Source organism: Hemitrygon akajei, chromosome 10 (assembly GCF_048418815.1).
Source record: "Hemitrygon akajei chromosome 10, sHemAka1.3, whole genome shotgun sequence".
NCBI lineage: Eukaryota > Metazoa > Chordata > Chondrichthyes > Myliobatiformes > Dasyatidae > Hemitrygon > Hemitrygon akajei.
The window spans coordinates 23,832,162-23,859,117 of NC_133133.1; the positions used below are offsets into that span (position 1 = coordinate 23,832,162).

Sequence of the window (26,956 nt, forward strand, 5' to 3'; positions counted from 1 at the left end):
ACCCCTCTCTGAATGGCTATGATCACATCCCCATTTTTTGTACTTTATTCCTTGTATTCTTTTCCTCTTTTATCTGTTGATCCCTGATGAGGTAGATTATAAAGTCAAAAGTCCATCTTCCTGTACAAGTGTGCATTCAATAGTCTAATAACCGTGGGGTGAAAGCTTTCCTTGCGGCTGGTGCCAGATGCTGTCAGGCTTTTGTATCTTCGGCCTGATGGGGAGGGGGGGGGGGAGGCGGAGAGAGAATGTTTGGGGTGGGATGGGTCTTTGATTGTGTTGGTTGCATTATCAAGGTAGTGGGAAGTGTAAGCAGAATCCATGGAGGGGAGGCTGGTTTTTGTGATGTGCTGAGCTGTGTCCACAACTTTCTGCAGTCACTTGCCCTAACAGGCAGAAAACAGTTTGTCATACCAAGCCATGGCGCCTCGAGTTAAGATGCTTTCTACGATAAAAATTGTTGATGGGCAGTGGGAACGTGACAGATTTCTTTAGCCTCCTGAGGAAGCAGAGGTGCTGGTGAGCTTCCTTGTCCATTGTTTCAATTTGTTTGGACCATGCCAGGCTATTGATGATGTTCGCTCCTAGGAACTTGAAGTTCTCAACCCTCCCAAAGCTTATTTGGCGGGGGGTGGGGGTGGGGATGGTGGGTCAGCTTGTAACGTCCATTGTGCAGGGTCTAGATTTGGGCTTTGAGTTAGAGACATGTACCTTGTACCAGGTAGGCAAGGGGCTGCTACTCAGTTAGAAACTATTTAAAAATTGACTTCATTCCTCAATAGCAAAACATTTGCTCTGATGAAGCTTCTCAGGGAAAATTTGCACTTTATTTACAGTTTTATGTTAGGTATCGTAGTACATCTGTGCCTGTTACCTTTTGCTAGCCTCTGTTGAAAGCAAGTCATGTTTAAATATTTAATTTCCAGATTTTTTTTTCTATTTTTCTTAACACAGGGAAAACCTGGTAAAGATGGAGAACCAGGCAATCCAGGATTTGATGTAAGTACCTGAACAAAATTGAACACTTATTGTTTATTTAAAGACATAGCATGAAACAGGCCATTTCGGCCCAGTGAGCGGCGCCACCCAGCAATCCACCTAATTAACGCTAGCCCAGTCACAGGACAATTTACAATGACTAATTAATCTATTAAACAGCTTGTCTCTGGAATGTGGGAGGAAACCCGAGCACCCAGAGAAAACCCACGTGCTCACAGACAGGACGTACGAGCTCCTTACGGACGTAATTGAAATTGAACTCCAAACACTGACGTCCCGAGCTGTAATAGCATCACGCTAACTGCTATGTTACCACGGCAGCCCTGCGGAGATTTTTATTATTCTGCAATTCTGCCAGAAAATTGCCAAGAGCAGCCTCTGAATTAAAAACTTACTCTCTTGACAGGATTCTTTGTCAATTGGCCTTGCGTCGTCTCCATGTTTCTGCCAGATTTCTGCAGAGGATCGGCAAGACCCTGTCCATGGTGGCAACCATCTAATTTTATTGAGCCTCTCTACTCAGGCTTCCACAGTTTGCTTGCTAGGGCCTACAATTTGACTTGACCACCAATGGAATCATTTTGAGGACACCCAGCTCTTGTGAAAATGCTTTGTAACAGTAGAGTAACACCATCTTTTGTTTTAACAGGGTCTCCCAGGAAATTCAGGCTTGCCTGGACCACCAGGCAGAGATGGACTGAAGGTAAACTACGCAGAGTTTACAGCACAAGTCAGACCATTTTGCAAGGATAAACTTTCAGGAGCAGAACCATTTTGACAAATTTGTTAACATCAAACTTCCTGATCACCGAAACCATCCCTTTTCCAGTTTTTTCTTGCTCTGAAGTTTCTAACCATCTGGACAAACTGTCTTGTGATACTTTACCAAACATGGGTAGCAGGCTCTTAAACAAGGGAGAATCTATCACTATATTCAAAAAGGTAAAAAAGAGTGTCATAGAATTAAGTTCAGGGTCAGAAATATTTTTTTTAACCTCGTGTGCTGGTTACGTCTCCGTCACTTCTGCCCTCAGATAACTTTGCAAAGACTTGTAATTAAACCCAGGACTGTACAACATCCAGCCTGAAGTGTAACATCATTGACATTTAAATGAATAAAAATAAGAATTTGACATTAATGTTTTTAAGAACACTTTTTACTAAAACTAGTCTTTTGAAGCAATTAATTTATGGAAATTTGATACCATAGGGAGATTGTGTACATTGAATTGGTGATCCTGCTGGATCCTTATTGCTTATAAATTCACAGTAGCGAGGGTATCACTGGCCACCATCTAACAGAGGTGGGTGGTTTGGTAGCTGCACATACAACGTGAGAATTAAATTAGAAATTGGGAGGTGCTGATTGGCATAGCCATATAGAGAGTCTATAAAATTACTCAACGAGAGGTGCACTTTTCTTTTTTAAATGTGTTTTTATGATCGTAAGACTATACTGTCCTCCAAGAACAACGGGTACAGCAGGTATACTGCATTAGCGGTCTGTTTGAGGTTCGGAGCCACTGAACGGGGTGTCGAAGGAGCCGGCAGACAAGTCTGAGAAGGAGAAGCTGGCCCTTGGCCGGGAGAAGAAGTTGACGGACGGCTGGGAGAAGTAGAAGCAGGTGGATGAGTCAGAGAAGGAGGAGCCGGTGGACGACAGGGAGAAGAAGAAACCGGCGGACGGCCGGGAGAAGGAGGACCTGGCAGATAGGCTGGAGAAGTTGCGGAGGAGCTCACCTGGGTACAGACAGTGCTGCTGCCTGCTACTCGAAGACATCGGAGTTGGTGCACAAACCAGCACGAGGTGTAACTGTGAGTGACTGTCTTGGAAGACCCTGTTGGACATTGGTAACATGAGACGCTGCAGGCCTGTTCTTCATGTTTGGTGGTGAGGCAGGCAACAAGGCAGCAGCTTGGCCTTGGTTATAGTAAAGACAAGGCCTCAAGCATGGAGTCTGTGCTCAATTGGGAGTTGGCCTCTCCTGTCAATGCTGCCCTCCAGTGTTCAATAGGTGGAAGGACATTGAAACTGATTGCATGTCGCTCAGGGTCTTGAACTATACATGTGTTTTTCTCTCTCTCTCTCTCGCTATTTTGAATGTATGTTATGCACCTGGGCCACAGAGGTCTGTCTCATTCATCTGTATCCACTGTTACACACCAGCAGCACAAGACCACAACCGGAGTCAAGTTTTAATGTTAAACAACTATTTTTATTAGTATCTACCCAAAATACAGAAGATTAAACAAACTACTCTCCTAAACAGAAGTTAACAGTGTTATGCGTTTGTGGCTCCCAAACCGTCAGGCTTAGGGACGGTTCTTAAAGTCTTAAGGTGGCAAGCTGAAAAGTTCTGGTAATCCACGGAATAGGTGAGAGGAGAAACGTGTAAATTCACATTAAAGTGTAACAAGGAGGCGTTCACAAAGAATATCAAAGGTCCCACACTGGGAAACAAGATAGCAGTCACAGAAGATCTCAGCCAACGAGTAGTGTTCTAAAATCCACGTAGAGATATCACAAGGTGACAGTCACGGAATATTCCTTAGCACAAGTGGTCACCACATAACACACTCGAATCTATGTAAGGGTTAACGAAAGTGCTCACCACAGAATACTCCACGTATGGATTTTAAGAAGTGACAGTCACATATCCAATATGCACTGTGTGCCACTCATGCACCCAATCCTTTGGGCATGGGAAAGTATCAAACTTCACCCATTACTGTAGCAAGCGGCTGCTCACAGTCCAGAGTCTTAGCTCTCTCTCTCTCTCTCTCTCTCTCTCTCCCTCTCTCCCTCTCTCCCTCTCTCCCTCTCTCCCTCTCTCCCTCTCTCCCTCTCTCCCTCTCTCCCTCTCCCCCCTCTCCCCCTCTCCTCTCTCTCTCTCTCCCTCTCTCTCCCCCCTCCCCTCTCCCTCTCTCCCACCCTCTCATGTCCCAGCAGCCTGTCGGCATTCTGTTACACTGACGTCATGCTCCCACCTAGTCCAGGCATTTAAAGTGATGCCCACAATAAATGAAATCCATGGTCACGTAACACCATGTATGGTCTGAATTGGCAATTCAACTTGGTTTAATTTGATTTGTAGAGTCCTTGAAAGTATGTCTATAGGTTATGGAATCAGTTCACAGTTGAGGTGGATGAAGTTATCCATGCTAGATTGAGAGCCTGATGGTTGTAGGGTAATAACTGTTCCTGAACCCGGTGGAACTGGTGGTGTGGGACCTAAGGCCCCTGTACCTCCTGCCTGATGGTAGTGGTGAGATGAGAGCATGGCCTGGATGCTGGGTGTCCTTGATGATGAATGCTTCTTTCATCTTCATGCGTTCTCTTAGAGGCTAAGTAAATATTTCATGATCTAAAATATTTACAGTTCTAACTAACTTTTGTTTTGTGTGACTAGGGTCAGAAAGGTACCGCTGGTTTCCCTGGTCCACCGGGAGCTGTGAGTATCCAAGACAAATTTCTGTGTCTACCATCATGTTTAATGATGCAAATTAATGTATTCTTTGACAGATTACCAGTGAACTTGATTGGATATAGCTGAACAAACTAGTGAATAGACAAAATTACAGTATTTACCTTTCTTGAATTTGACACGGAAATTGGAAAATTATCTCTAATTGCCCTAAAAATGGAAGGAAATTCAGAGTCAACCACATTGTCGGAGCCATAAGAGATTGCAGATTCTGGGAGCTGGAACAGCACAAGGCCTGGGTGAACCCAGAGGAGTTGAGCAGCTCCCTGGGGACGACATTTAGGTTCAAGGCCCTACATCAGCACTGAGAATAGAGAGGAAAAATAGCCAGTATAAAAGCAAAGAGAGAGGTAGAGGAGGCCAGTAAAGATTGCTGCAGATTGGTAGTTATGTTTATGACAAGAAAAGTTAAAACTTTCTTAACCTGCTGAGCATTACTAAACCAAGTGAGTTTTAAGACAGTTTTGTAGACTCATGGTCACTACCACTAGCATTCTTATTTCATTAACTGATTTAAGTTAACGGTTGCCACAAGAGGGCACAGGCTTAAGGTGCTGGGCAGTAGGTACAGAGGAGATGTCGGGTAAGTTTTTTTACGCAGAGAGTGGTGAGTGCGTGGAATGGGCTACCAGCAACAGTGGTGGAGGCGGATACGATAGGGTCTTTTAAGAGTCTTTTGGATAGGTACATGGAGCTTAGAAAAATAGAGGGCTATGGGTAAGTCTAGTAATTTCTGAGGTAGGGACATGTTTGGCACAACTTTGTGGGCTGAAGGGCCTGTATTGTGCTGTAGGTTTTCTATGTTTCTAAGTTCTTTGTGTGTCAGTGGTGAGATATTACTTAATGTCTATGGTTTATTTGTTCAGGCTTCTCAGTAATTTGTGGAGTAATATAGTCGCTATAGGACCCTATCCTAATACTTATTTAATACAAGTGTTGGCCAGTGTCTCGATAAATTTCTGAAGTTCCTGGTTTGAATCTAGCCCTAATAAACAAAATACAGACTCTGACACAAGGTCAGAGGCTTCAGTTTACTCCGTTTTCAAACCAGGCAGGTAATTAAAGCTTTTCTAGAGGATGTAAGTGGTTTAATTGGTATATCCTTTCCCTTTCAAGAAGTCTGGACTGGAGATTGTTTAAATTCTCTAAATTCTCAGAGTGGATTTGAGCAAGGATGAGTCACTGGCTTTTGTTGGGGCTTTAAAACAGTGGATTTTTCAGAAAAAAAAAACTGGAAAAAAAAATCTGTCTGTTGAGAACCCAAAATTGGACAGTAAAGGCAATATGGTAGCTTTCAGCTTCTGTGTGTTGGATGTACACCCAGCCCAGGTTTGTGGAATGTGGTAGTTTTCTTTCAGCCTTAAGAACTCTTAACTGCCCACGCCATAAACATAACAATTTCTTCAGATGCTGGAAGTCCAGAAAAACACAGGCACACATGCAAAATGCTGGATGAACTCAGCAGTTCAGACAGCATCTTCAGAGAAGAATAAAGAGTCACCTTCATGTGTTTTTGCACTGGATCAGAGCTTGCAACAAGAAAAAAAAATTTACTGGCAGGTTGGCATTTACACAGGGTTGTGGAATCCTGAAATGATAAATGCAAAATAGAGCTGTTAATCTGTAGGATAATGAATAGAAGAAAACAAGACTAAAGTAAATTGAGAAAAAATCTGAGAGGCTGATGAAGGGTCTTGACCCAAAACATCGACTGTTCATTCCCATCCATAGATGCTGCCTGACCTGCTGAGCTCCTCCAGCACATTGTGTGTATTGCTCTAGGTTTCCAGCATCTACAGTACCTCTTGTGTCTAAGATAAGATCAGCTTTATTTCCCATGGACATCAAAAGTGAAATGCGTAGTTTGACCAACACAGTCTGTGGATGTGCTGGAGGCAGCACACAAGTGTTGCCATGGTTCCAGCACCAACATTGCAAGCCCACAACGCACTAACCTTAACCCATACACATTTGGATTGTAGGAGGAAATGAGAGCATCCTGAGGAAACCCACACAGTTGTGGGGAGAAGGTACAAACTCCTTACAGACAGCAATGGGAATTGAACCCCAGATCGCGGGCACTGTAAAGCGTTGTACTAGCCACTACTCTACCTTACCACCCTTTTGACAATGAGGTTACACAGTGCTTCTTCACATAGGAATAATAATTCAAAGAATTTAACTAAACTAACAATTGTCAAATACATTTATATGGGGAAATTTATTCTACCTTACCTCTGTTGGGACTGCTTTGGAAATTTAGATCTTAATGTAATTTTGCTACCAATAATCATCATAAAATTTTCCCTTTCTTTTCTCCAGGTTATTTCAAGACCAGGTGATACCATTGGACAGAAAGGTGACCCAGGTCCCCCTGGCTCCCTTGGTCTACCTGGAGATCGAGGCCCGTCAGGTTAGTTTTTTTTTAATATTGGTATATTTCATTCAAACCCTTCCCAATTAAGGACTTTAATTTTTAAAGAAAGATGTGATTATGTACTAACCTGTTGCTGTTCCCTTTGCAGGACCTGCAGGCTTACCAGGTCCACCAGGTCCTCCAGGTGAGGTATATTGATTGTATGGATGTAAAATCAAATAATTCCTTGTCTCTGTGTCTTATCCTGAAACATTTAGTTTTGTCATACAGCACAGCAACAAGTTCTTCGGCCTATCAAGTTCATACCAACCAGCAAACAACCACTTACACAGGAAAGGTCCTTTGACCCATCAAGTCCATAGCAACCAGCAAACACCCACTTACACAAATTCTACTCTATTCTCATTTTATTCTCCCTACATTCCCATCAATTTTCCCTCAAATTCTACCCCTCACCTATACATCCGGCATAATTCACAGTGACCAGCTGCCATGGCAACCTGCAGGCCTTTGAGAGGAAGCCCAGGTTTTCACCACGGGAGTGTGCAAACTCCACACACATATAGTATTCGATGTTAGGGCTGAACCTGAGTAGCTGGAGCTGTGTGCCATCCCTGATATTTATTTATACATTTTTTTAAAGCCTACCAAATTAAAGTGAAGTTGGCTAAGTATCCAAAATATACAGAACAGGCAGATTTACCAAATTTTTCGTGCAAAAGTAGACCAGAAGATCTCCACTGGTATAAAATCCTAACAAAAACCAGTTATCTATGATATCCCAATTCATTCTATTAATTTCTCAAAACTCTTCTTTCCTGCTCTGCATTGAGTCACATAATCCCTTACGGCCTTGGTAAGCTCTTGCCTGAAGCTTATTTGTATGTCAATACATGGCCATTCTTGAGAGAGCAAACTTAATTTGGCATTCTGTTGCAAAATCTAGGCATGTTGTATTACTTAGAACAAAACCCCACGGGAAGCTTGGTTGTGCCCAAACCAAATACGATTTGCTTTTTTCCCTGGCATCCGTATTGGGAGGGTCATTTTGTCCCTGGTCCTGCTGTCTCAATGAGACGCTGTGATAAAGGAAGCAGAGGTGTAAAATTGCTCGATCTGCACCCCATAGGTTTGGTTTATAAGGATGCAATTGCTATTCAGCCTCTCAAGCCTACTAAGAGTGTAAGAAATAGAAGTTGGAATAGGCCATGCAGCCCTTTGTGACAAACCTAGAGCAAAACTATAAATATTGATTTTAGATGAAGATAGACAACTTGGTTATATTTCTTCCTGTAAGTAATATTTTGACAGTTCACACTTTAATACTTTTTGGGAAGATCCTGACTAATCTATAGCCCCACCCTTTTTCCTGATGTGCATATTCCTTTTTTTTCCTAATTTCCCATAATGTATTGATAGCTGCCTTAAATTCACTTTGTCAGTGAGCATCCACTACAAGGTAGAAAATTCCAGTCCTCAGTTGCATTTTCTACAATCAGCAGCTCACCTATATTCTCCCACTCAATCCTTCCTGAAACCCTTAGGGGCCCTCGGTCTTTTGGTCTTCTCTGGAGTCACTGGCCTTTTTGGGGAGAGAGTTCAGATGTTTACCTGCCTTTGTGCAGTGAGTGTATTGCCTCAGTTCCCTCCTGAGTGGCCCTGCTCCTGGGTTGGCTTGGCAGCGTCGCGGTTAGCATAACGCTATTAAACCACAGGTTTAATTCTGCCACTGTCTGTAAGGAATTTGTACGTTTTCACCATGGCCGCTTGAGTTTCCTCTGGACGTTCTGGTTTCCTCCCACATTCCAGAGAGGTATGAGTTCGTAGGTTAATCAATCACATGGGTACTTTGGGGCAGTAAAGGCTTTTTGCCCTGGAAGAAACTGTTAATGTGCTGTATCACTAAATTTAAAAAAATATTAAATTAAAAAATGTATCTCAGAGCCCAATATATCTTCCATTAATCAAAGTAGTCAGAGCTGATTCCACATCCAAGAATGTGGGTCTGACTCTCCAAGTCCCCCATAAATGTTCTGCTTGCTGAGTAAGTCCATCAACTCACCTGAATTGCCCTTCGATGAGAAGTTCAGCGTCGTGCGTGAGTTATGAAGAAATACCACACCGACTTGCACTGCTCCGCTGCTTTTCTTCTCTGGAGTTGTAAGCAGAGAAGGAATTGCAAATTGGATTGTGTCAGTAAACAAGTTAATCTTCATCAAGTCAAGCTGCATTGTGGTCATGTCACTAAATTCATAGCTCTTCAGAACAGGAATGTCAAGGAAATCACATAGGCACTTTTCACTAGTTTCGTCTTTTCTTATCCGGTAGTGTAGGTAAGAGGTTGAAATTTGAGCCTTTTCTGTGGCTTTGTTCCTTAATAAAGCAGTAACTTATGAGGTGAGGCAAGTCCTTCAGTTTGACGCTTTGCTCCCAAAATAATGCTATTCAAACTCATTCCACATCACCCAAAATAATCCTTTTTTTTTTCCTGCCTATATTCGCACAGCTTTGAAAGTTGGGAATATTAATAAGCATGTTCCAGTGCTCTGTCTCACTGCCACTGCACTGGTGTTCTCAGGATAAAGGAGAACTTCTGTTACTATGGTTATTATAGTGAGAACCCGAATGCCTTTCACATCATAATATTGATGAATTAGAACTGAAATTTGTCAAGCGATAGTTAAATATTTATTGACGTAAAACGTTAGGATCCAGAATGGCTTCTAGCAGTAGAGTTATCTCAGCTGTGGATCTTTAAAATCTTAACAATGTTTGCTTTCTTAAACTTGTTTACTTTCATTTTCTACAGGTCAGTCCAGCGTGGGACAACCAGGCACTCCTGGTTTCCCAGGTGAAAGGGGTCAGAAAGGTGATGAAGGCCCACCTGGATATGCAATTCCAGGGCCACCAGGACAACCTGGTCCTCCAGGCCCCCGTGGTCCTCCAGGACTCCCTGGTTATTCCGAAGGCACTCCAGGTAGATTTCTAATGCGGTAGTGTCTTCACAGAGTTGTAATTTGTACAAGTAAATGTCTTGTTTAAATAATTCTTAAATCCATAACTAAGTATCTGGTTAAATTAACCAGTAAAACATACGTCTTCTTACCATGCAAAGAAATATTCCAAATAGGAAAGTGAAGAAAAGAAGAGTTTGTTTCTCTTGTATTCCTGAGGCCCTGCCAAGGAGGTGACAACAAATTGATGATATTTTGTAGAGCCGTAGCATGGAAACAATCCTTTTGACCTTACTTATCGGTGCTGGCTGACATGCCCTATGCTAGTTCCATTTCCCAGTGTTTTGTCTACGTCCCTCTAAACTTTTTTTATCAATGCATCTGCCCAGATGGTGATTAATGGTTACAAGATGATACTCCACAAATGGCAAATTAAATGGAAAAAGCCATTAGACCACAAATTATAGGAGCAGAATTAGGCCATTTAGCTCATCGAGTCTGCTCTGCCATTTCATCATGGCTGATCCACTTTTCCTCTCAGGCCCAGTTTCCTGCCTTATCCCCATATCCCTTCTCACCCTGACTAATCAAGAATCTGATTCTATGGCACTCCGAATAACCTCTGCCTTAAATATACCAAATCACTTGGCCTCCACAGCCACCTGCGGCAATGAACTCATCAGATTCACAACTCTCCTGCGAAAGAAATTCTGCCTCGTCTCCACTCCAAGTGAATGCCTTTCTGTTGTCCTTTGGTCTTAGACTCTCCCACCATAGGAAATATCCACTCTATCGAGGCCTTTTAACGTTCAGTGGGTTTCAGTGAGTTCGCATACTGATCCTGACTGGACAGAGGCACTGCTCTTTACATCGTCATGGGAGCTTTTCCGATCCAGTTACACTGGCTGTTGAGTCCACAGGTTAACACTTGCTCAGATCTGTGGCTCTAACAATGCGGCCACCTTCACTACCGCTTTAAAGCATATGCTTAGCTTATGTGCTCAAGACCTGAGCTGGGCTTCAACACAAGGCAAGCTAACTCAAAAGTGAGAGTGTGACCAAATGAATGAAACGAAAGAAGAAAAAAAACAGCTCTCCAGCATGTAGCCAGAATTTTGACAGCTGAAAGCATGAGGTGAGGACTGAGATTAAACAGTGTTGAGCTTCGTAAGTAAGATATCGGAGAAAATGTTAGTTTTCCTGTAGCACATGTGAGGAACTTTCTTCCATGCCAATGCAACTCCCAACATTACCAGTTAAAAGAAAAAAAAAGGTCCGTCTCCTGCTTTCAAACAATTTTAGCAGAATGCCTTGTATCGAAAATGGGATGCAAAATGACATAGAATTGAATACATAGCAGCCAGTAGTTTGGAGGCTTGCATGCCTCAGTGACCAAGAGACCTATGCTGGCTGGGGCTAGGGCTTTATGCTTTGACTCTTGGCAGGGTCACACACGCCAAGCAGGTCAGAAGGTTGAGGCCAAACTAAGAGTGGTCCACCTCTGACTAGCACAACAAAGTTGTTGCAGAAACAAAACTGCACTGAAGAATCCTACATCTGTGTGCGAGGGTATTCTTCAGTTGCCACCCAGGACTTGCACGACTGATAGTAGTGGAAACCGAGAAGAAGCCCTGAACACCACCAGAGATGGAGATTTCATGCACCAGTGGTGTAGGAGGCAAAGGAGAAGGGAGTATTTCAGCATAATTAATCCATCCTGATATTCATGCTTCCATAACCTCCTCCCTTGTTTCCTCAACGAAGTCCATCAGTTTATCACTCTTCACTTTCCCTACTCTTCCATGCACCTGTAGTATTCACTTCAGTCACACCCGGCACTGTGGCGACCCACTTTCTGCGCAGGCGAACCGGCTCACAAATAGCCCCCACGCGGTGAGAGACTTCTGTAATGCACCTCTGACGTCATTTCCGCCCGGAGAGGGCGGGAACAGTACTGAGTAAAAGCCAGCACTGCGAAGTTTGAATAAACTAGTCTCAAGTGCAACTTACCGACTGAGTGTCGTTAGTTCTAGCTCTGTGTGTAGCACATCGCTACATTGGTGACCCTGACGGTCCAAACGGGATTTGGACCAAAGATAATCGAATCTTCATCTGTTCACGCAGTTTTGCTAAAACCGCCAACTTTCTGGACGCTGTGACCACGTCTGTGGTTTGATGAAGCAGAAGCCCAGTTCCAGATTTGGCAGATATCTTCTGATTCCACACGTTACTATTACGTGGTGAGCTCTCTTGACCAGGAGACAGCCGCCCAGGTTGCGGATTTCATACAGTCGCCCCCGGAAGAAGGCAAATATGAAGCATTCAAAGCGCTGCTCATTGGGACCTTTGGCCTCTCACGGCGTGAGCGGGGTGCCCGCCTGCTTCACCTGGACGGTTTGGGAGACAGACTGCCGTCAGCATTGATGAACGAGATGCTGTCCCTGGCTGACGGACACAAGCCCTGCCTCATGTTCGAGCAAGCTTTCCTAGAGCGACTGCCCGAGGACATACATCTGCTGCTGGCCAACGCAGATTTCAGTGACCCCCGGAAGGTGGCAGCCTGGGCAGACGTGCTGTGGAAAGCCAAGAGGGAGAGCGGGGCGTCTGTCGGACAGATTACCAAGTCACACGCCCAACAGCAGGCCAAACCAAGCCCGGCAAGGGAGCGCACACAACCCAGAGGCAGGAGTGAGGAGGCCAGTGAACAGTGGTGTTTCTACCACCAGCAGTGGGGCACAGAAGCCCGACGTTGTCGCCCGCCCTTCAAGTTCCCAGGAAACACCAGGGCCAGCCACCACTAATGGCTACGGTGGCTGGCCACCAGGACAGCCTCTTATACGTCTGGGACAAACAGTCGGGACGCCGCTTCTTGGTCGACACCGGAGCGGAAATCAGCGTCTTGCCCCCGACGGGGTACGACACCCGCAACAGGAAGCAAGGACCCACACTGAGGGCCGCAAACGGCAGCACAATACGGACCTACGGCACCCACACAGTGCAGCTGCAGTACGGCACCAGCCGGTTCACATGGGACTTCACACTGGCCGCCGTGGCCCAACCACTCCTGTGAACGGACTTCTTGCGAGCTCACAGCCTGCTGGTCGACTTGGAAGGGAAAAGACTGGTCCATGTCAAGACTTTCCAGACATTCTCCCTGGGTGAAGCCAAGTTGCCGGCCCCATACCTGGACTCCATCACGCTGCCTGACAATGAATTCACCAGAATCCTGGTGGACTTTCCATCGATTCTGGCACTGCAGTTCACGGCAGCCATGCCCAGACACGGGGTTCAGCACCACATCCCGACCCAGGGACCACCCCTCCACACCCGTGCACGAAGGCTCCCCCCGGACAAGCTCCGCCTGGCGAAGGAGGAGTTCAAGAGGATGGAGGAATTGGGGATCATACGGCGGTCTGACAGCCCATGGGTCTCTCCCCTGCACATGGTGCCCAAAGCAACAGGGGGCTGGAGACCATGTGGTGACTACTGCAGGCTGAACGAGGCTCCAACACCGGACCACTACCCTGTGCCGCACATTCAGGACTTTGCAGCAAACCTGCACGGGGCAAGAATCTTTTCCAAAGTAGACCTCGTCCGGGGATACGATCAAATCCCGGTGCACCCTGAAGACATCCCCAAAACAGCACTTAACACCCCGTTCAGCCTGTTGGAATTCCTCCGAATGCCATTTGGCCTGAAGAATGCCGCACAGATGTTCCAGCGCCTAATGGACGCGGTGGGACGTGACCTGGACTTTGCGTTCATCTATTTGGACGACATCCTCATAGCCAGCAGTTGTCGTCAGGAGCATCTGTCCCACCTCAGCCAGCTCTACTCCCGCCTGAGTGATTTCAGCCTCACGATCAACCTGGCCAAATGCCAGTTCGGACTCAACACCATCAACTTCCTGGGCCACAGGATTACCAAACACGGGGAAACACCTCTGCCCGCCAAGGTAGACGTGATCTGCCACTTCGCCCGGCCCAACACAGTCAAGGCCCTGCAGGAGTTCGTTGGTATGGTGAACTTCTACCACCGTTTCCTCCCCTCAGCAGCCTGTATCATGCGCCCTTTGTACACCCTGATGTCGGGTAAAGGCAAGGCCATTACTTGGGACGAAGAGGCCGCGGCCGCTTTGTTAAAGCCAAGGAAGCCTTGGCAGATGCCGTGATGCTGGTGCACCCCAGAACAAATGTTCCAGCCGCCCTCACAGTGGATGCATCCAACACAGCAGTCAGTGGGGTGCTGGAGCAGCTCATCGAGGGGTGCTGACAACCCCTGGCGTTCTTCAGCAAGCACCTACGACCACCCGAACTCAAGTACAGTGCTTTCGACCGGGAGCTGTTGGCACTATATCTGGCAATCCGGCATTTCAGGTACTTCTTAGAAGGCAGGTCATTCACCGCGTTCATGGACCACAAACCGTTGACCTTCATGTTCACAAAGGTGTCCGATCCCTGGTCGGCCCGCCAGCAGCGACATCTGTCCTACATCTCCGAGTACACGATGGACTTCCAGCATGTATCGGGAAAGGACAATGTCGTGGCGGACGCACTCTCCAGACCAGCTGTCCAGGCCCTGTCCCTGGGGGTGGACTATGCAGCACTGGTGGAGGCGCAGCAGGCAGACGACGAGATGCCCAGCTACAGGACCGCAGTCTGGGGTTTGCAGCTGCAGGACTTTCTCGTAGGCCCAGGTGAGCCGACCCTCCTGTGTGACGTGGCTACCGGCCAACCTCGCCCCATCGTCCCGTCAGCCTGGAGGCAGCGAGTTTTCGACTCCATACACGGTTTGGCGCACCCATCTATCAAGACAATCGTCCGGCTGGTCTCCAGCAAGTTCGTGTGGCACGGACTTCGCAAACAGGTCAGCGAATGGGCCAGAACGTGTGCACAGTGCCAAATAGCCAAGGTGCAGCGGCACACCAAAGCCCCGCCACAGCAGTTCGAACCCACCCGCCAGAGGTTCGACCGCATTCATGTGGATATCGTGGGGCCCCCTACCAGTGTCCCAAGGAGCACGGTACCTCCTAACTATGGTAGACCGGTTCACGAGATGGCCAGAGGTGGTCCCGCTCACCAACACCACCGCCGATTCCTGCGCCCGAGCACTGATTGCAACCTGGGTAGCACGCTTCGGGGTACCGGCCCACATTACCTCCGACAGAGGCGCCCAGTTCACCTCCAGCCTGCGGTCGGCTGTAACCAGCCTGTTGGGAACGCAGCTACACCACACTACTGCCTACCACCCACAGTCGAGCGGACTGGTGGAGCGCTTCCACCATCACTTGAAGTCGGCTCTCATGGCCCGCCTGAGAGGACCTAACTGGGTGTACGAGCTTGCCTGGGTCCTGCTTGGAATTCGTACATCACCCAAAGAGGATCTGCACACCTCGTCGGCCGAGTTGGTGTACGGCGCACCCCTGGCCATCCCAGGAGAGTTCATACCAGCCCCAAGGGGGCAAGAGGAAGAACCCGCAGCAGTCCTGGACAGACTACGTGAAAGGCTCGACAACCTTGCCCCCGTACCGACTTCACAGCACGGACAGATCCCGACCTGCGTGCCCAAAGACCTGCAAAGCTGTAAGTTTGTATTTGTAAGAAGGGGCACACACCAGGCACCGCTACAGAGGCCATATGAGGGGCTGTTCAAGGTGATCAAGAACAACAGGTCCACATACGTTCTGGACATTGGGGAGAAAGAGGAGGTTTTCATGGTGGACTGACTCAAACCAGCCCATGCGGACTTGGCGCAGCCGGTCGAGGTTCAGGCACCGCGGCGCAGAGGCAGACTGCCCAAACAGAGACTGATCCAGACTGTGGACATTGGAGGGTATATCGCCTGTTCTGGGGGAGTGGGGGTTATGTGGCGATCCACTTTCTGCACAGGCGAACCGGCTCACAAATAGCCTGCACGCGGGGAGAGACTTTTGTAATGCACCTCTGACGTCATTTCCGCCCGGAGAGGGCGGGAACAGTACTGAGTAAAAGCCAGCGCCGCGAAGTTTGAATAAATTAGTCTCTTACCAACTGAGTGTCGTTATTTCTAGCTCTGTGTGTAGCATATCGCTACAGCACTTCTCTGTTTCACATTCCCACCACATTGTGGGTGAAGAAGTTTCTGAGCCACCAGGCTCATTTCTTTGTCAGAGTCTGAGGTTAACCTTTGGTTTTCTACTTCCTCACAGGTCGAAGCAATCTCTAGTATGTTCAAACCTTTTTTATGCCATGGACCCCTGCCATTAACCGAGGGGTCCATAGACCCCAGGTTGGGAAAACCTGCTCTAGAAAGATTCTAGAAAAAATTAAATATGCTATTTATCCCATACTGGGTTCTCTTTTTTCTTGAAAAGTTTATAACCACGTGTAAACCCTTTTGTACCCATTGTAATAATTTTATATTCTTTGTATCATATGATTCCTAACAATATAATTACAGTGTAACACCATTGTGCAATGCTTCGATAAGAACTCTACTGGTAATGAATATGGTAACTGTTGTATAACAGATCTTAGGGCAAATGTCTGCAATTAATGATGTCAAATTTATTGTTTCCTTGAGAAGTTATCAGTGTTGCAGTGAATTTGAAATAGTCTGTTCATTTCCTTAGATTTATCTGGAATACGATGCCCGCCAGGATTGGAAGGCTTACCGGGCTTGCCAGGGCCACAAGGTTTTCCTGGAGAAACTGGACTAAAAGGTAAGACTTCTTAGGCAACACGAGTGAATCTGCAGGTGCTAGAAATAAATAAAAAGCGCAAAATGCTGGCAGAACTCAGCAGGCCAGACAGCATCTATGGGAGGAGGTAATAACGACGTTTTGGGCCGAAACCTATCCTGATGAAGGGTTTTGGCCCGAAACGTCGTTATTACCTCCTCCCATAGATGCTGTCTGGCCTGCTGAGTTCTGCCAGCATTTTGTGGGTTTTTTTAAGACTTCTTACATTTGTTTCTCAGCCTTATGTTCTATTGCTCTAATTAGGGAGCCTCCATTGCCAGAGCAGTCCACTGCATGGATGACACTGTTCAGAAAATATAAAGCCTTGGTCTTGGATTACTCTGCCATTGGAGTAATGTGAGACTGGAGATATCTGAACACTGGTGAATATCTCATCTGGGTCACAATCTTGTGGGAATTGTTAATCACTAATCAAATTAATTCCTTTTTAGCTGTAAAGGCCTCTAGAATAGAGATTCAGACTAGGTCTCTATGGTTAAACATAGAAAACAGTAGCAGGTGCTAATTGTGCTTTACTTTTGAAATTCAATTTTGTTGATTTCAATAGCATTGCATTTTGCAATGGAGTATGACAGAGCCACCACTGTACTTCATTTTCCATTGTTTAAAGCACAGTATATGAGCAACTTTGATTTACTTTTCATTTGCTATGCTAAGTACGGATGATACTATAGTGTTCTGTTGACTATCTGTGTCTGAAATAAAATGGGTAGGCTAACACCTGTGCCACATAGCAACAGAACAAGGTGCTCAAAGCAATGCCCTATTACTGTAGACTGGAACACCCACTGCACATTGACATATCTTTTTGATAATCTCTCCTGAAGTTGTATTGCATTGTATATCCAATGAACCATGATCATGGTATTTGGATGATGCGAAAAAAAATGCTGCAACTTGTGCCTGATGTACAACAAACATCTTCCCTTCTTTCCCACCAACCACGTTAAGACCATGAGACATAGGTGCAGAATTGGGCCATTCAGCCCATCGAATCTGCTCTGCCATTCCATCATGGCTGATTTATTATCCCTCTCACCCCCATTCTCTTACCTTCTCCCCATAACCTTTGATTATGACATATGCCATTGCATTCCACGGATTCACCTCCCTCTGGCTAAAGAAATTCCTCCTCGTCGCCGTTCTAAACACCTCATATTCTGAGGTTGTGCCCTCTGGTCTTAGACTCACCCACTTTTGGAAACATCCTTTCCACATCCACTCTATCTAGTCTTTTCAACATTAAATAGATTTTAATGAGTTCCCTTTCATTCTTCTAAACTCCAGCGAGTAAATTCTACCTCAACTTCAACAAATGCAATTGCTATTTTTTTCAACTATTTTCAACGGATACTGCCCGACCTGCTGAGTTCATCCAGCTTTTGTACGTGTTGATTTGACCACAGCATCTGCAGTGTATTTTGTGTTTGCTATTTTTTTTGATATTGTATGTATGCTTTCTTACATTTAGAATTACACATCAGAAGCAAAATTGAACTTGTTGAACAAAATTAGAAAGGTTGATACAATAGGAGCAATAGACAAAATTCTGCCCAATTTTCATTTGTGTCACTAGGTGTACCTCAGAGTTTCATTGGGTATGAAATGGAGGTACCATGAGCCCTCCATTTCTGCCGTACTTGAAGCATCTTTAAGTGATGCTCACTCTTTGAGGCCAGAGACATATATATTATGCAGAGGAAAATTTTTAAGAGTCAAGGCAATAATTTTTACAGTGGTTTCCAATGAGTAATATTTTTTCTTTCTCCGTCTGTCAATTGTGTAGGGGATAAGGGAGATACTTGTATTCATTGCGTAGATACTGGTAATGGTATTCCTGGTTTACCAGGACCTCCTGGATCGCCCGGTATTCCAGGTAAGCCACCAAGATTTGCAATTTCATATTATTAATGTTTTCTTTAGCTATGTTACGTACAAAATGCTAATGTCAATTAAGTATAGAGATAACTCTCTGTAATTCAGCCAGTCAAAATCTCATTTGTGCATAGTTCCACATGCTCATTTTTACTGTGTTAAAATTAACAATTTCTTTACTCCAACTCTATGCCTTGTCACAGACTGGAACTCTGAAGTGCCATTTGTTTTTTAATTATTTCTCCTTCAGTCTCTGGCCTTCTAAAGATTGAGTGCGCTATCATACTGTCGTTACTACTGGATCTGCCAGTTTAAATTCAATCACCCCAGTGCCAAGAATCACAGTCCTTCTTTCCACTTCTTGGAGCTTTTAAGTCTGAGCAGAACTAATTTTGCTGGCTTTTGGGGGCTTACACCTCAAGCAAGGGAAAGCTGGGAGAACACACACCAGTCCTCATCGAGGAGCCAGCAGTAGGAAGGGCGAGCAGGGCGAGATTCTGTGCAAAATACATCCCTGATGCACTTATGAAGAAGGCTCAACAGTGGCTCTATTTCATTTGGAGTTCAGAGAGATTTGGTGTGTCATCAAAGACCCTAGCACACTTCTATGTTAGTACCATAAAGAGCATTCTGACACTTTGTGTCACCATGTGGTATGGAGGCGCCAATGCACAATTCAGTGAAAAGCTCAGCCAACTCCGTCATGGGCACTACCCTCCCCACCTTCGAGGACACCTTCAGAAAGCAGCATTCGTCATGAAGGATGCTGATCACTCAGGACATGCCCTCTTCTCATTGCTACCATCAGCAAGGAAGTACAAGAGCTAAAAGACACACACTCAACACTTTTGGAAGAGCTTCTCCCCCTCTACCTTTAGATTTCTGAACAGTCCATGAACCCATGAGCAGAACCTTGCTACTTTGCTCTCCTTTTGCTCTACTGAATTGTTTTTTATAATTTCTATTGTAACTTGTAGAATTTTTATTATGCTGTACTGTTGCCTCAAAAACAACAAATTTCACAACATGCTCATAGAAAAATACATACAGCAGAGAAACAGGCCCTCCTAGTCCCCACTGAAACATTTAAACTGCCTACTCCCATTGACCTACCCTGGGACCATAGCCCTCCACACCCCACCATCCATGTACCTATCCAAACTTCTCTTAAAAGTTGAAATCGAGCTCACATGCGCCACTTGCGCTGGCAGCTCGTTCCACACTCTCATGAACCTCTGAATGAAGAAATTTTCCCTCACGTTCCCCCTTAGACTCTTCACCTTTCACCTTTAGCCTTTGACCTCTAATTGTAGTCCCACCCACCCTCAGTGGAATAAGCCTACTTGTACCTATCTATACTGCTCATAATTTTGTATACCTCTATCAAATCTCTCCTCAGTCTTCTGCGTTCCAAGGAATAAAGTCCTGAACTATTCAATCTTTCCTTATACCTCATATACTGCAGTCCCAGCAACATCCTTGTAAATTTTCTCTGTATTCTTTCAACCTTACTTCCATCTTTCCTGTAGGTAGGTGACCAAAACTGCACACAGTACTCCAAACTAGGCCTCACCAATGTCTTATACAATACGAATAGAACATCCCATCTCCTTTACTCAATACTTGACTTATGAAGGCCAATTTACATAAGTTTTCTTTACAACGCTATCAACCTGTGTTGCCACGTACACTGAATTATGGACCTATGTTCTACAGCACTGCTCAGTGCCCTACTGTTCACTATGTAAGACCTAAGTAAATTCCATCGGCCATTTTCCAGCCCATTTTTGCAGCTGGTTCAGATCCCTCTGCAAGCCATGACAGCCTTCCTTGCTGTCCACTACACTCCCAATCTTGGTGTCATCTGTAAATTTACTGATCCAGTTAATCACATAATTATCCAGGTCATTGATTGCACATGACAAACAACATCCAGCACCAATCCCTGTGTCACTCCACTAGTCACAAACCTCCAGTCAGAGAGCCAGTCATTTACTACCGCTCTCTGGCTTCTCCCGCAAAGCCATTATGTAATCTAGTTTAGTATCTCATCTTGAATGTCGAGCTACTGAACTTTCTTGACCAACCTCTCATACAGGACCTTGCCAAAGTCCATGTAGACAACCTCCACTGTCTCACCTTAATCAACTTCCCTGGTAACTTCCTTGAAAAGTTCTATAAAATTGGTTAGACATGACCTACCACACACAAAAGCCATGCTGGATATCCCTAATCCGTCTATCTGTCATGCTGCATATGCAAATATATCTGGTCCCTTAGAATACCTTTACTACTGATATTGGGCTCACTGGTCTGTAATTTCCTGGTTTATTTTTAGAGCCTTTCTTAAATGGGAACAATATTGGCTATCCTCCAATCCTCCGGAACCTTGCTTGTCACTAAGGATGATTTAAGTATCTCTGCACTAGCCTACCACAGGGTCCAAGGGAAGTCCTTGTCAGGCCTTGGGGATTTATCTACTCTAATTTGCCTCAAGACAGCAAACACCTATTTTGCCTCACCTCTATATACTCTGTGTCATCTCCCCAGTAAATACAGATGATAAAAAATCCATTTAAGATCTCCCCATCCCTTTTGACTACATGCATGGATTACCACTCTGATCTTCCAGAGGACCAATTTTGTCCCTTGCAATCCTTTTGCTCTTATTCTCCTTCACCTTGTGTGATGGGGTAACCTCATGCCTTCTTTTAACAATCCTGATTTCTTTCTTAAGTGTTCTCTTGCATTTCTTATACTCCGTAAGCACCTCACTTGTTCCTACAGACAGACAGACAGACATACTTTATTGATCCAGAGGGAAACTGGGTTTCATTACAGCCGCACCAAGAATAGTGAAGAAATATAGCAATATAAAACCATAAATAATTAAATAATAATAAGTTAATCATGCCAAGTGGAAATAAGTCCAGGACCAGCCTATTGGCTCAGGGTGTCTGACACTACCTACCTATACTTGCAATGCACCTCCTTTTTTTCCTTAACCAGGGCCTCAATATCTCTTGAAAACCAAGGTTTCTTAAACCAGTTATTTTTACCTTTTATTCTGACGGGCACATAAGTTTGTACTCTCAAAATTTCACTTTTGAAGGGCTCCCATTTTTCAAGTACACCTTTGCCAGAAAACAGCCTGTCCCAATCCACACTTGTCAGATCCTTTCTGATACCATCAAAATTGGCCTTTCTGCAGTTTAGTATCTCAGCCCGTGGACCAGACCAATCTTTTTCCATATTTACTTTGAAACAAATGTCATTATGATCATTAGATGCAAAATGATCCCCCTATACAAACTTTTGTCACCTGCCCTGTCTCATTCCCTAGTTACAGATAAAGTATCCCACACTCTATCATTGGGTCTTTTAAGTACTGATTAAGAAAACTTTCCTGAACCCATTTGACAAACTAGTCCTTTTACAGTATGGGAGTCCCACTCAATATGTGGAAAGTTAAAATCACCTACTATAATAGCCTTATGTTTCTAGTAGTTGTCTGTAACCTCTCTACAAGTTTGTTCCTCTAAATCCCACAGACTACTGAGCGATCTGTAATTTAGCCCCATCAACGTGGCCATACCTTTCTTATTCTTCAATTCCACCCATATCTCCCTACCAGATGATTTCTGTAGTCTGTCCTGACTGAGCGCTGCCGTAACAGTTTCCCTGACTAGTAACGCCACCCTTCCTCCTTTAATACTGCCCGCTCTGTTGCGTCTAAGACAACGGAACCCCAGAATACTGAGTTACTAGTCCTGCCCCTCCTGCAACCAAGTCTTACTAATGGTTACATTGTCATAATTCCAGGTGCTGGACCGTATCATGATCTCATCTGCCTTTCCTCCAATACTTCTTTACATATGGCAATAATAATAAACCTGATTCAGAATAGAATCAATGTAGAAGTAGCTGAAATGGCAAATACGTTTTCATTTTTCTGTGGACTGGTGTTCCATGTGGAGTGTACATGAACAATGGATACCTTCCAAGTGTACCCCACATGCAGTATCTCTTTCTATATATCATGTTTTTTAACCCATCCACTTGGGGAAAAAGCAATGGCTTGCAGCACTCCCACTTTCAGAAGATACTTCTGAGTGGCTTCATGATGTAGAATCACTGAAAAGGATCCAAGGTCATGAAGCAAGACTGAGAGCAGCTATTTCACTCATCTAGACTGCTCTACCATTCAATAGTCAATGCCAATTCCCTCCCACATTCTGTATGATGAGACTGTCCTTAACTGGGGCACTGTACACTGCTCATACAGCTTACAAAATGTTCCGTATTCCAGCGTAGAGCATTTCCTCACTGCTATTAGAATCATTTTAACTTTGAGAACTGGACGAGCATTTGTTGAGATTCCACTTACTGATCTGTGTGCCGTTGCAACATAAATAAAAGAAGTAAAGATTTGCTTTGTTTGTCACGTGTATTGCGAAATGTGTCAGTGACCGACTCAGTCCAAAGGTGCAACGTGCGAGGGGCAGCTTCTGGGCTCAACGTAGCATGCCCAAGGAAAACGTACAGATTTCTCACAGACAGCCGCAGAATTGAACACTTGTCGCAGGCACTGTTACAGCATTATGCTAACCACTACACTACCATGCCATCCTTAAAGTCAGAAGGCATGGAAAAAGGCCATTTGGCCCACCACATTGCTACACACCACTGGACTAATCCCATCTTCATACTTTGGCCCTATACCAAGGCTATTTAAGGGCTCACCTCAAAACTGTTTAAGTTCTGTCAGTGATTCTGCTTTCTTCACTTACTCCAGTTGTGCATTCCATATACTCTCTACACTCTGGGTGAAAGTAGCACCCCTAGATTCATTCTAAGTCTATTATCCATTATCCTACCTCTATGTTTCTAAATAAATTTATAGAGCCTTACAGCTTTGTCTCACAAAGTTTGTGGTGACTGTCATTTATGCCAATTCTATTTTATTTTTATTCTACCACACACATTCAGAGAAGGAGCAATGTTCTGAGTCCTATTAACTTCCAGGTCCACGTACCTATGGCATGTAGCAGCAAACTGCAGCACATGGAGGAAACCCACATGGTCACAGAAAAAACTCCAAAGGTCAGGTCTTTGGAGCTGTGAGACAGCAGCTCTACTAACTCTTCCATTGTGCCTCATCTTGCTCTATAAACCTAATCCACATAGCTATTTCACATCTACTGAGAATTTTATTGCTTCATTGGTTGGTTTCAGGTCAACCAGGACGGAATGGAGATAAAGGAGACACAGGATCAAAAGGCCTAATTGGAGTAGTGGGACCACCTGTAAGTACTTGTTGAGCCAAAAATGTTCAGGCAGGTAAATAAAGTAATGTCCTTAAGTAAAGAATTTCTCAAAGTTTCCTATTGTATATACTTCTTTTTCCCCTTTGCTTTCCTGAATTTTACTATTTGATGTATGTTTCCTGTTGTGCTATTTCATTATTGGAGATAAAGGCCATGAAACATATGAACAGAATTAGGTCATTTGGCCCATTCTGTTCTGCTGTTCAGTCATGGCTGATTTATTTTTCCTCTCAACCCCATTTTCCTGCCTTCTCCCTGTAACCTTTGACTAATAAAGAACCAATCGGCCTCAACTTTAAAAACACCCAATGACTTGGACTCCACAGCTGTCTGTGGCAATGAATTCCACAGATTCACCACCATTTGCCTCAAGAAAGTCCTTCTCATCTCTGTTTTAAAAAGGCTTCCTTCTGTTCTGAGGCTGTGCCCTGTGGTTCTAGACTCTCACACTATTAGAAACATCCTCTCCCTCCAGGTTCTTCAACACTTGGTAGGTTTCAATGCGATTGCCTCTTATTCTTCTAAACTCCAGTGAGTACAGGTCCAGAGCCATCAAACATTTCACGTACCCATCAACCATTTCATTCCTGGGATCATTTTCATGAATGTCCTCTGAAACCTCTCCAATACCAGCATATCCTTTCTTAATTATTGGGCCCAAAACTGTTCACAATACTTCAAATGCAGTCTCACCAATGCCTTATAAAGCATCACCATTACATCCTTTACTCTTATATTCTAATCCTCTTGAAATGAAAGCTAACATTACATTTTCCTTCCTTAGTACTGACTCAGTACTGAATTTAAGAACTAGCAATTTGGAATTATTTATCTTTTGCTTGCTGCTGGCTCTCATCTGGTTGTCAGCACGAGAATGTCCTGCATCAGCCAGAAATTCCTGTTTTCATTATTTTCAGGGACCACCAGGCATTCCAGGTATTCCAGGATCCCCTGGTCCTAAAGGTGATAGAGGCGATGGTTTTGGTTTTCCGGGTTCTAAAGGTGATCCAGGAAATCCTGGCTTCCCGGGGGCACCAGGATTTCCAGGATTAGATGGCAATCCAGGGAGAGATGGATCACCAGGTCCACCAGGTCCCAAAGGAGAATCTGTAAGTAAAATCCTTTCTACCCTTGAGCATCCTAAATGAAAGCAGGTAACAATAGACAAGCTATGTTGGGACAGAATAATCAGGGACTCCAGGCTGTGACAGCTTTGGTCTATTCTACATCAGTCTACAGGACAGCTTCAAGAGAGATTCCTGGGTAAAATAATGTCAATTGGTCAGATGGGTTCAAGAAACCCTACACTTGAGCACTCATTTCCCACAATACAACATCATTCCCCCCCCCCCCCCCGACACCAAGCATAAGGAATAACCCCATCCAAAAGCATATTCATAACCATAAAACTTAAAATTTGTGTGAGGAAGAGCCCAATAAAGGCAAGTGTTGAACCTGGTTAATGAAGGCATGGGCCAAATCAAAGTGGCAGGGTTGCATGACACTGAATCTCAAGTAGCAAGATCAAGAAACACAAGAGAGATAATTTTCCTTGCTTAATGATATCGGCCCATGGCATAAAAAAGGTTGGGAATCCCTAGTGTATTAGAATCTCTATAGGCAACAATTGTCCCGTGTGATGTCCCAGGGAAGCTTTAATAGTTTGAGTTCTTCTTCCACTGTTACTTTATTTGGTCTCTGCCAGGACAGAAGCAGAGGCAGAAAGAAGTTTCTAAGCATAGTACTACTGTCATTATGGTTCAGCCAGTGCTGTTGGACTTTTTAGCATTGCTCTCAAGAATACGTCATGAGCCTTGGATTATAAGGGTGGTGTTGTTGTGAAATATGTTTTAAAAAACTCTTACTGGAGAAATGAGATGAAAAGAAGGGAATAAAATATGTGTATTTTTGTGCAATTGTTGCTATTGCTATTTAGTTATAGAATATTGGCATTTCTAGTTAGCCTTGAGAAAGAAATGTTGAGGCACCTTTTTGGTAACTCAGTGGCTTCCTTGGCCAGTTTTGAAGGTGTTAAATTTGCTTTGGTATGCAATCACATGAAGATCAAGCTAAACAGCAGATTTTCTTTTAATGAGGAACATACATAAACCAATTGGGTTTAGATGACAGTCCAATAGTCCCATTGTCGTCTCCAAACAATAATGTGGCTATTTATTTGAGTAGCATCGTTTTTGTTTTAAACTCGGTATTTCTAGACTGAATCAATCTCCTTTGGAAAATTGGTTTGCTCATGAATCACATTTGATGCAATTTCCATATCAGATGCACATCAGATGATGTAATTTATTGTACAATGGGAATATTAATGTATCTGTCCTTGGGCACTGCAAGATTTAGTATTTACTATTTAGTAATGTCCATCTGTGGTGGAACAGTGACCCAATTCAGACTGCTTATGTCCTTTAAATATCACTGACCCATTCCTACTACATCAATACATCGATAGACCTTGGCAGCAATCCCATACCAGACTCCTCTTTTCCTCTCTCCATTGATCAGCCAAGACTCAACAGTCAATCTGACACCCCAGTTCAAGCCCACGCCCCACACTACCTCCCAACGAAGAACCCTCCTCCAGCCAATCACCATATTATATGCTCCCCTTCAGTCCACAAGGCTCCTTACTGGATCCTCAGTTCTGCTGGTCGTTGGTCTAACGTCCACCACCATCACTGCCACCCGCCCCTACCCCGACTTCCCTGGGAAGGGAGCCGTCAGATCAATGGAGCATACATTCCCGTAAAAGGGAGGCTGGTTCCTTTGATGCGCTGAGCTGTGTCCGTAACACTGCAGTTTCCTGTGGCCACTTGTAGAGCAGTTACCATATCGTAACACCCATTATCATTGGCAAGTGCCTGTGCTTGACTGGGAATGAGAGCATGGTGTAAGGAGAAGCAAAAGCATGAGACTAAATAGCGTATTAATTTGAAAGGCTAAAGAGATCCATCGTAAATAAGATAATGAAGCAGCTTCTGATAAATTGTAGTTTCAAGAAGTCACAAGAGACTAATCATTAGAGACGTGTGCCCAGAAATTCAGTTGCGTAATACTGTAATTCCAACATTATGTAATTGAAATGTTTTTATAATTATACAAACATGATTATGATCATTTAGATCATTTCATAACATTTAGAATATTCCTATTATGAGTTACCCTTGTAATACCGATGTGCTGCT

The 26,956-nt window shown here is 44.5% G+C and overlaps 1 protein-coding gene across 1 annotated transcript in view; it reads left to right on the top strand.

Annotated features, from left to right (window-relative positions):
* The window catches only part of col4a5 (collagen, type IV, alpha 5 (Alport syndrome)), a 291,046-nt gene that overhangs the window by 130,665 nt on the left and 133,425 nt on the right, over positions 1–26,956 (top strand). The window contains exons 16-25 of the mRNA XM_073057907.1: positions 955–999; positions 1,649–1,702; positions 4,410–4,451; positions 6,807–6,897; positions 7,010–7,045; positions 9,671–9,838; positions 16,426–16,515; positions 18,341–18,430; positions 23,665–23,735; positions 24,674–24,865. Of these exons, the coding sequence (XP_072914008.1) occupies positions 955–999; positions 1,649–1,702; positions 4,410–4,451; positions 6,807–6,897; positions 7,010–7,045; positions 9,671–9,838; positions 16,426–16,515; positions 18,341–18,430; positions 23,665–23,735; positions 24,674–24,865 (879 nt within the window). The remainder of the gene's footprint in view (positions 1–954; positions 1,000–1,648; positions 1,703–4,409; positions 4,452–6,806; positions 6,898–7,009; positions 7,046–9,670; positions 9,839–16,425; positions 16,516–18,340; positions 18,431–23,664; positions 23,736–24,673; positions 24,866–26,956) is intronic.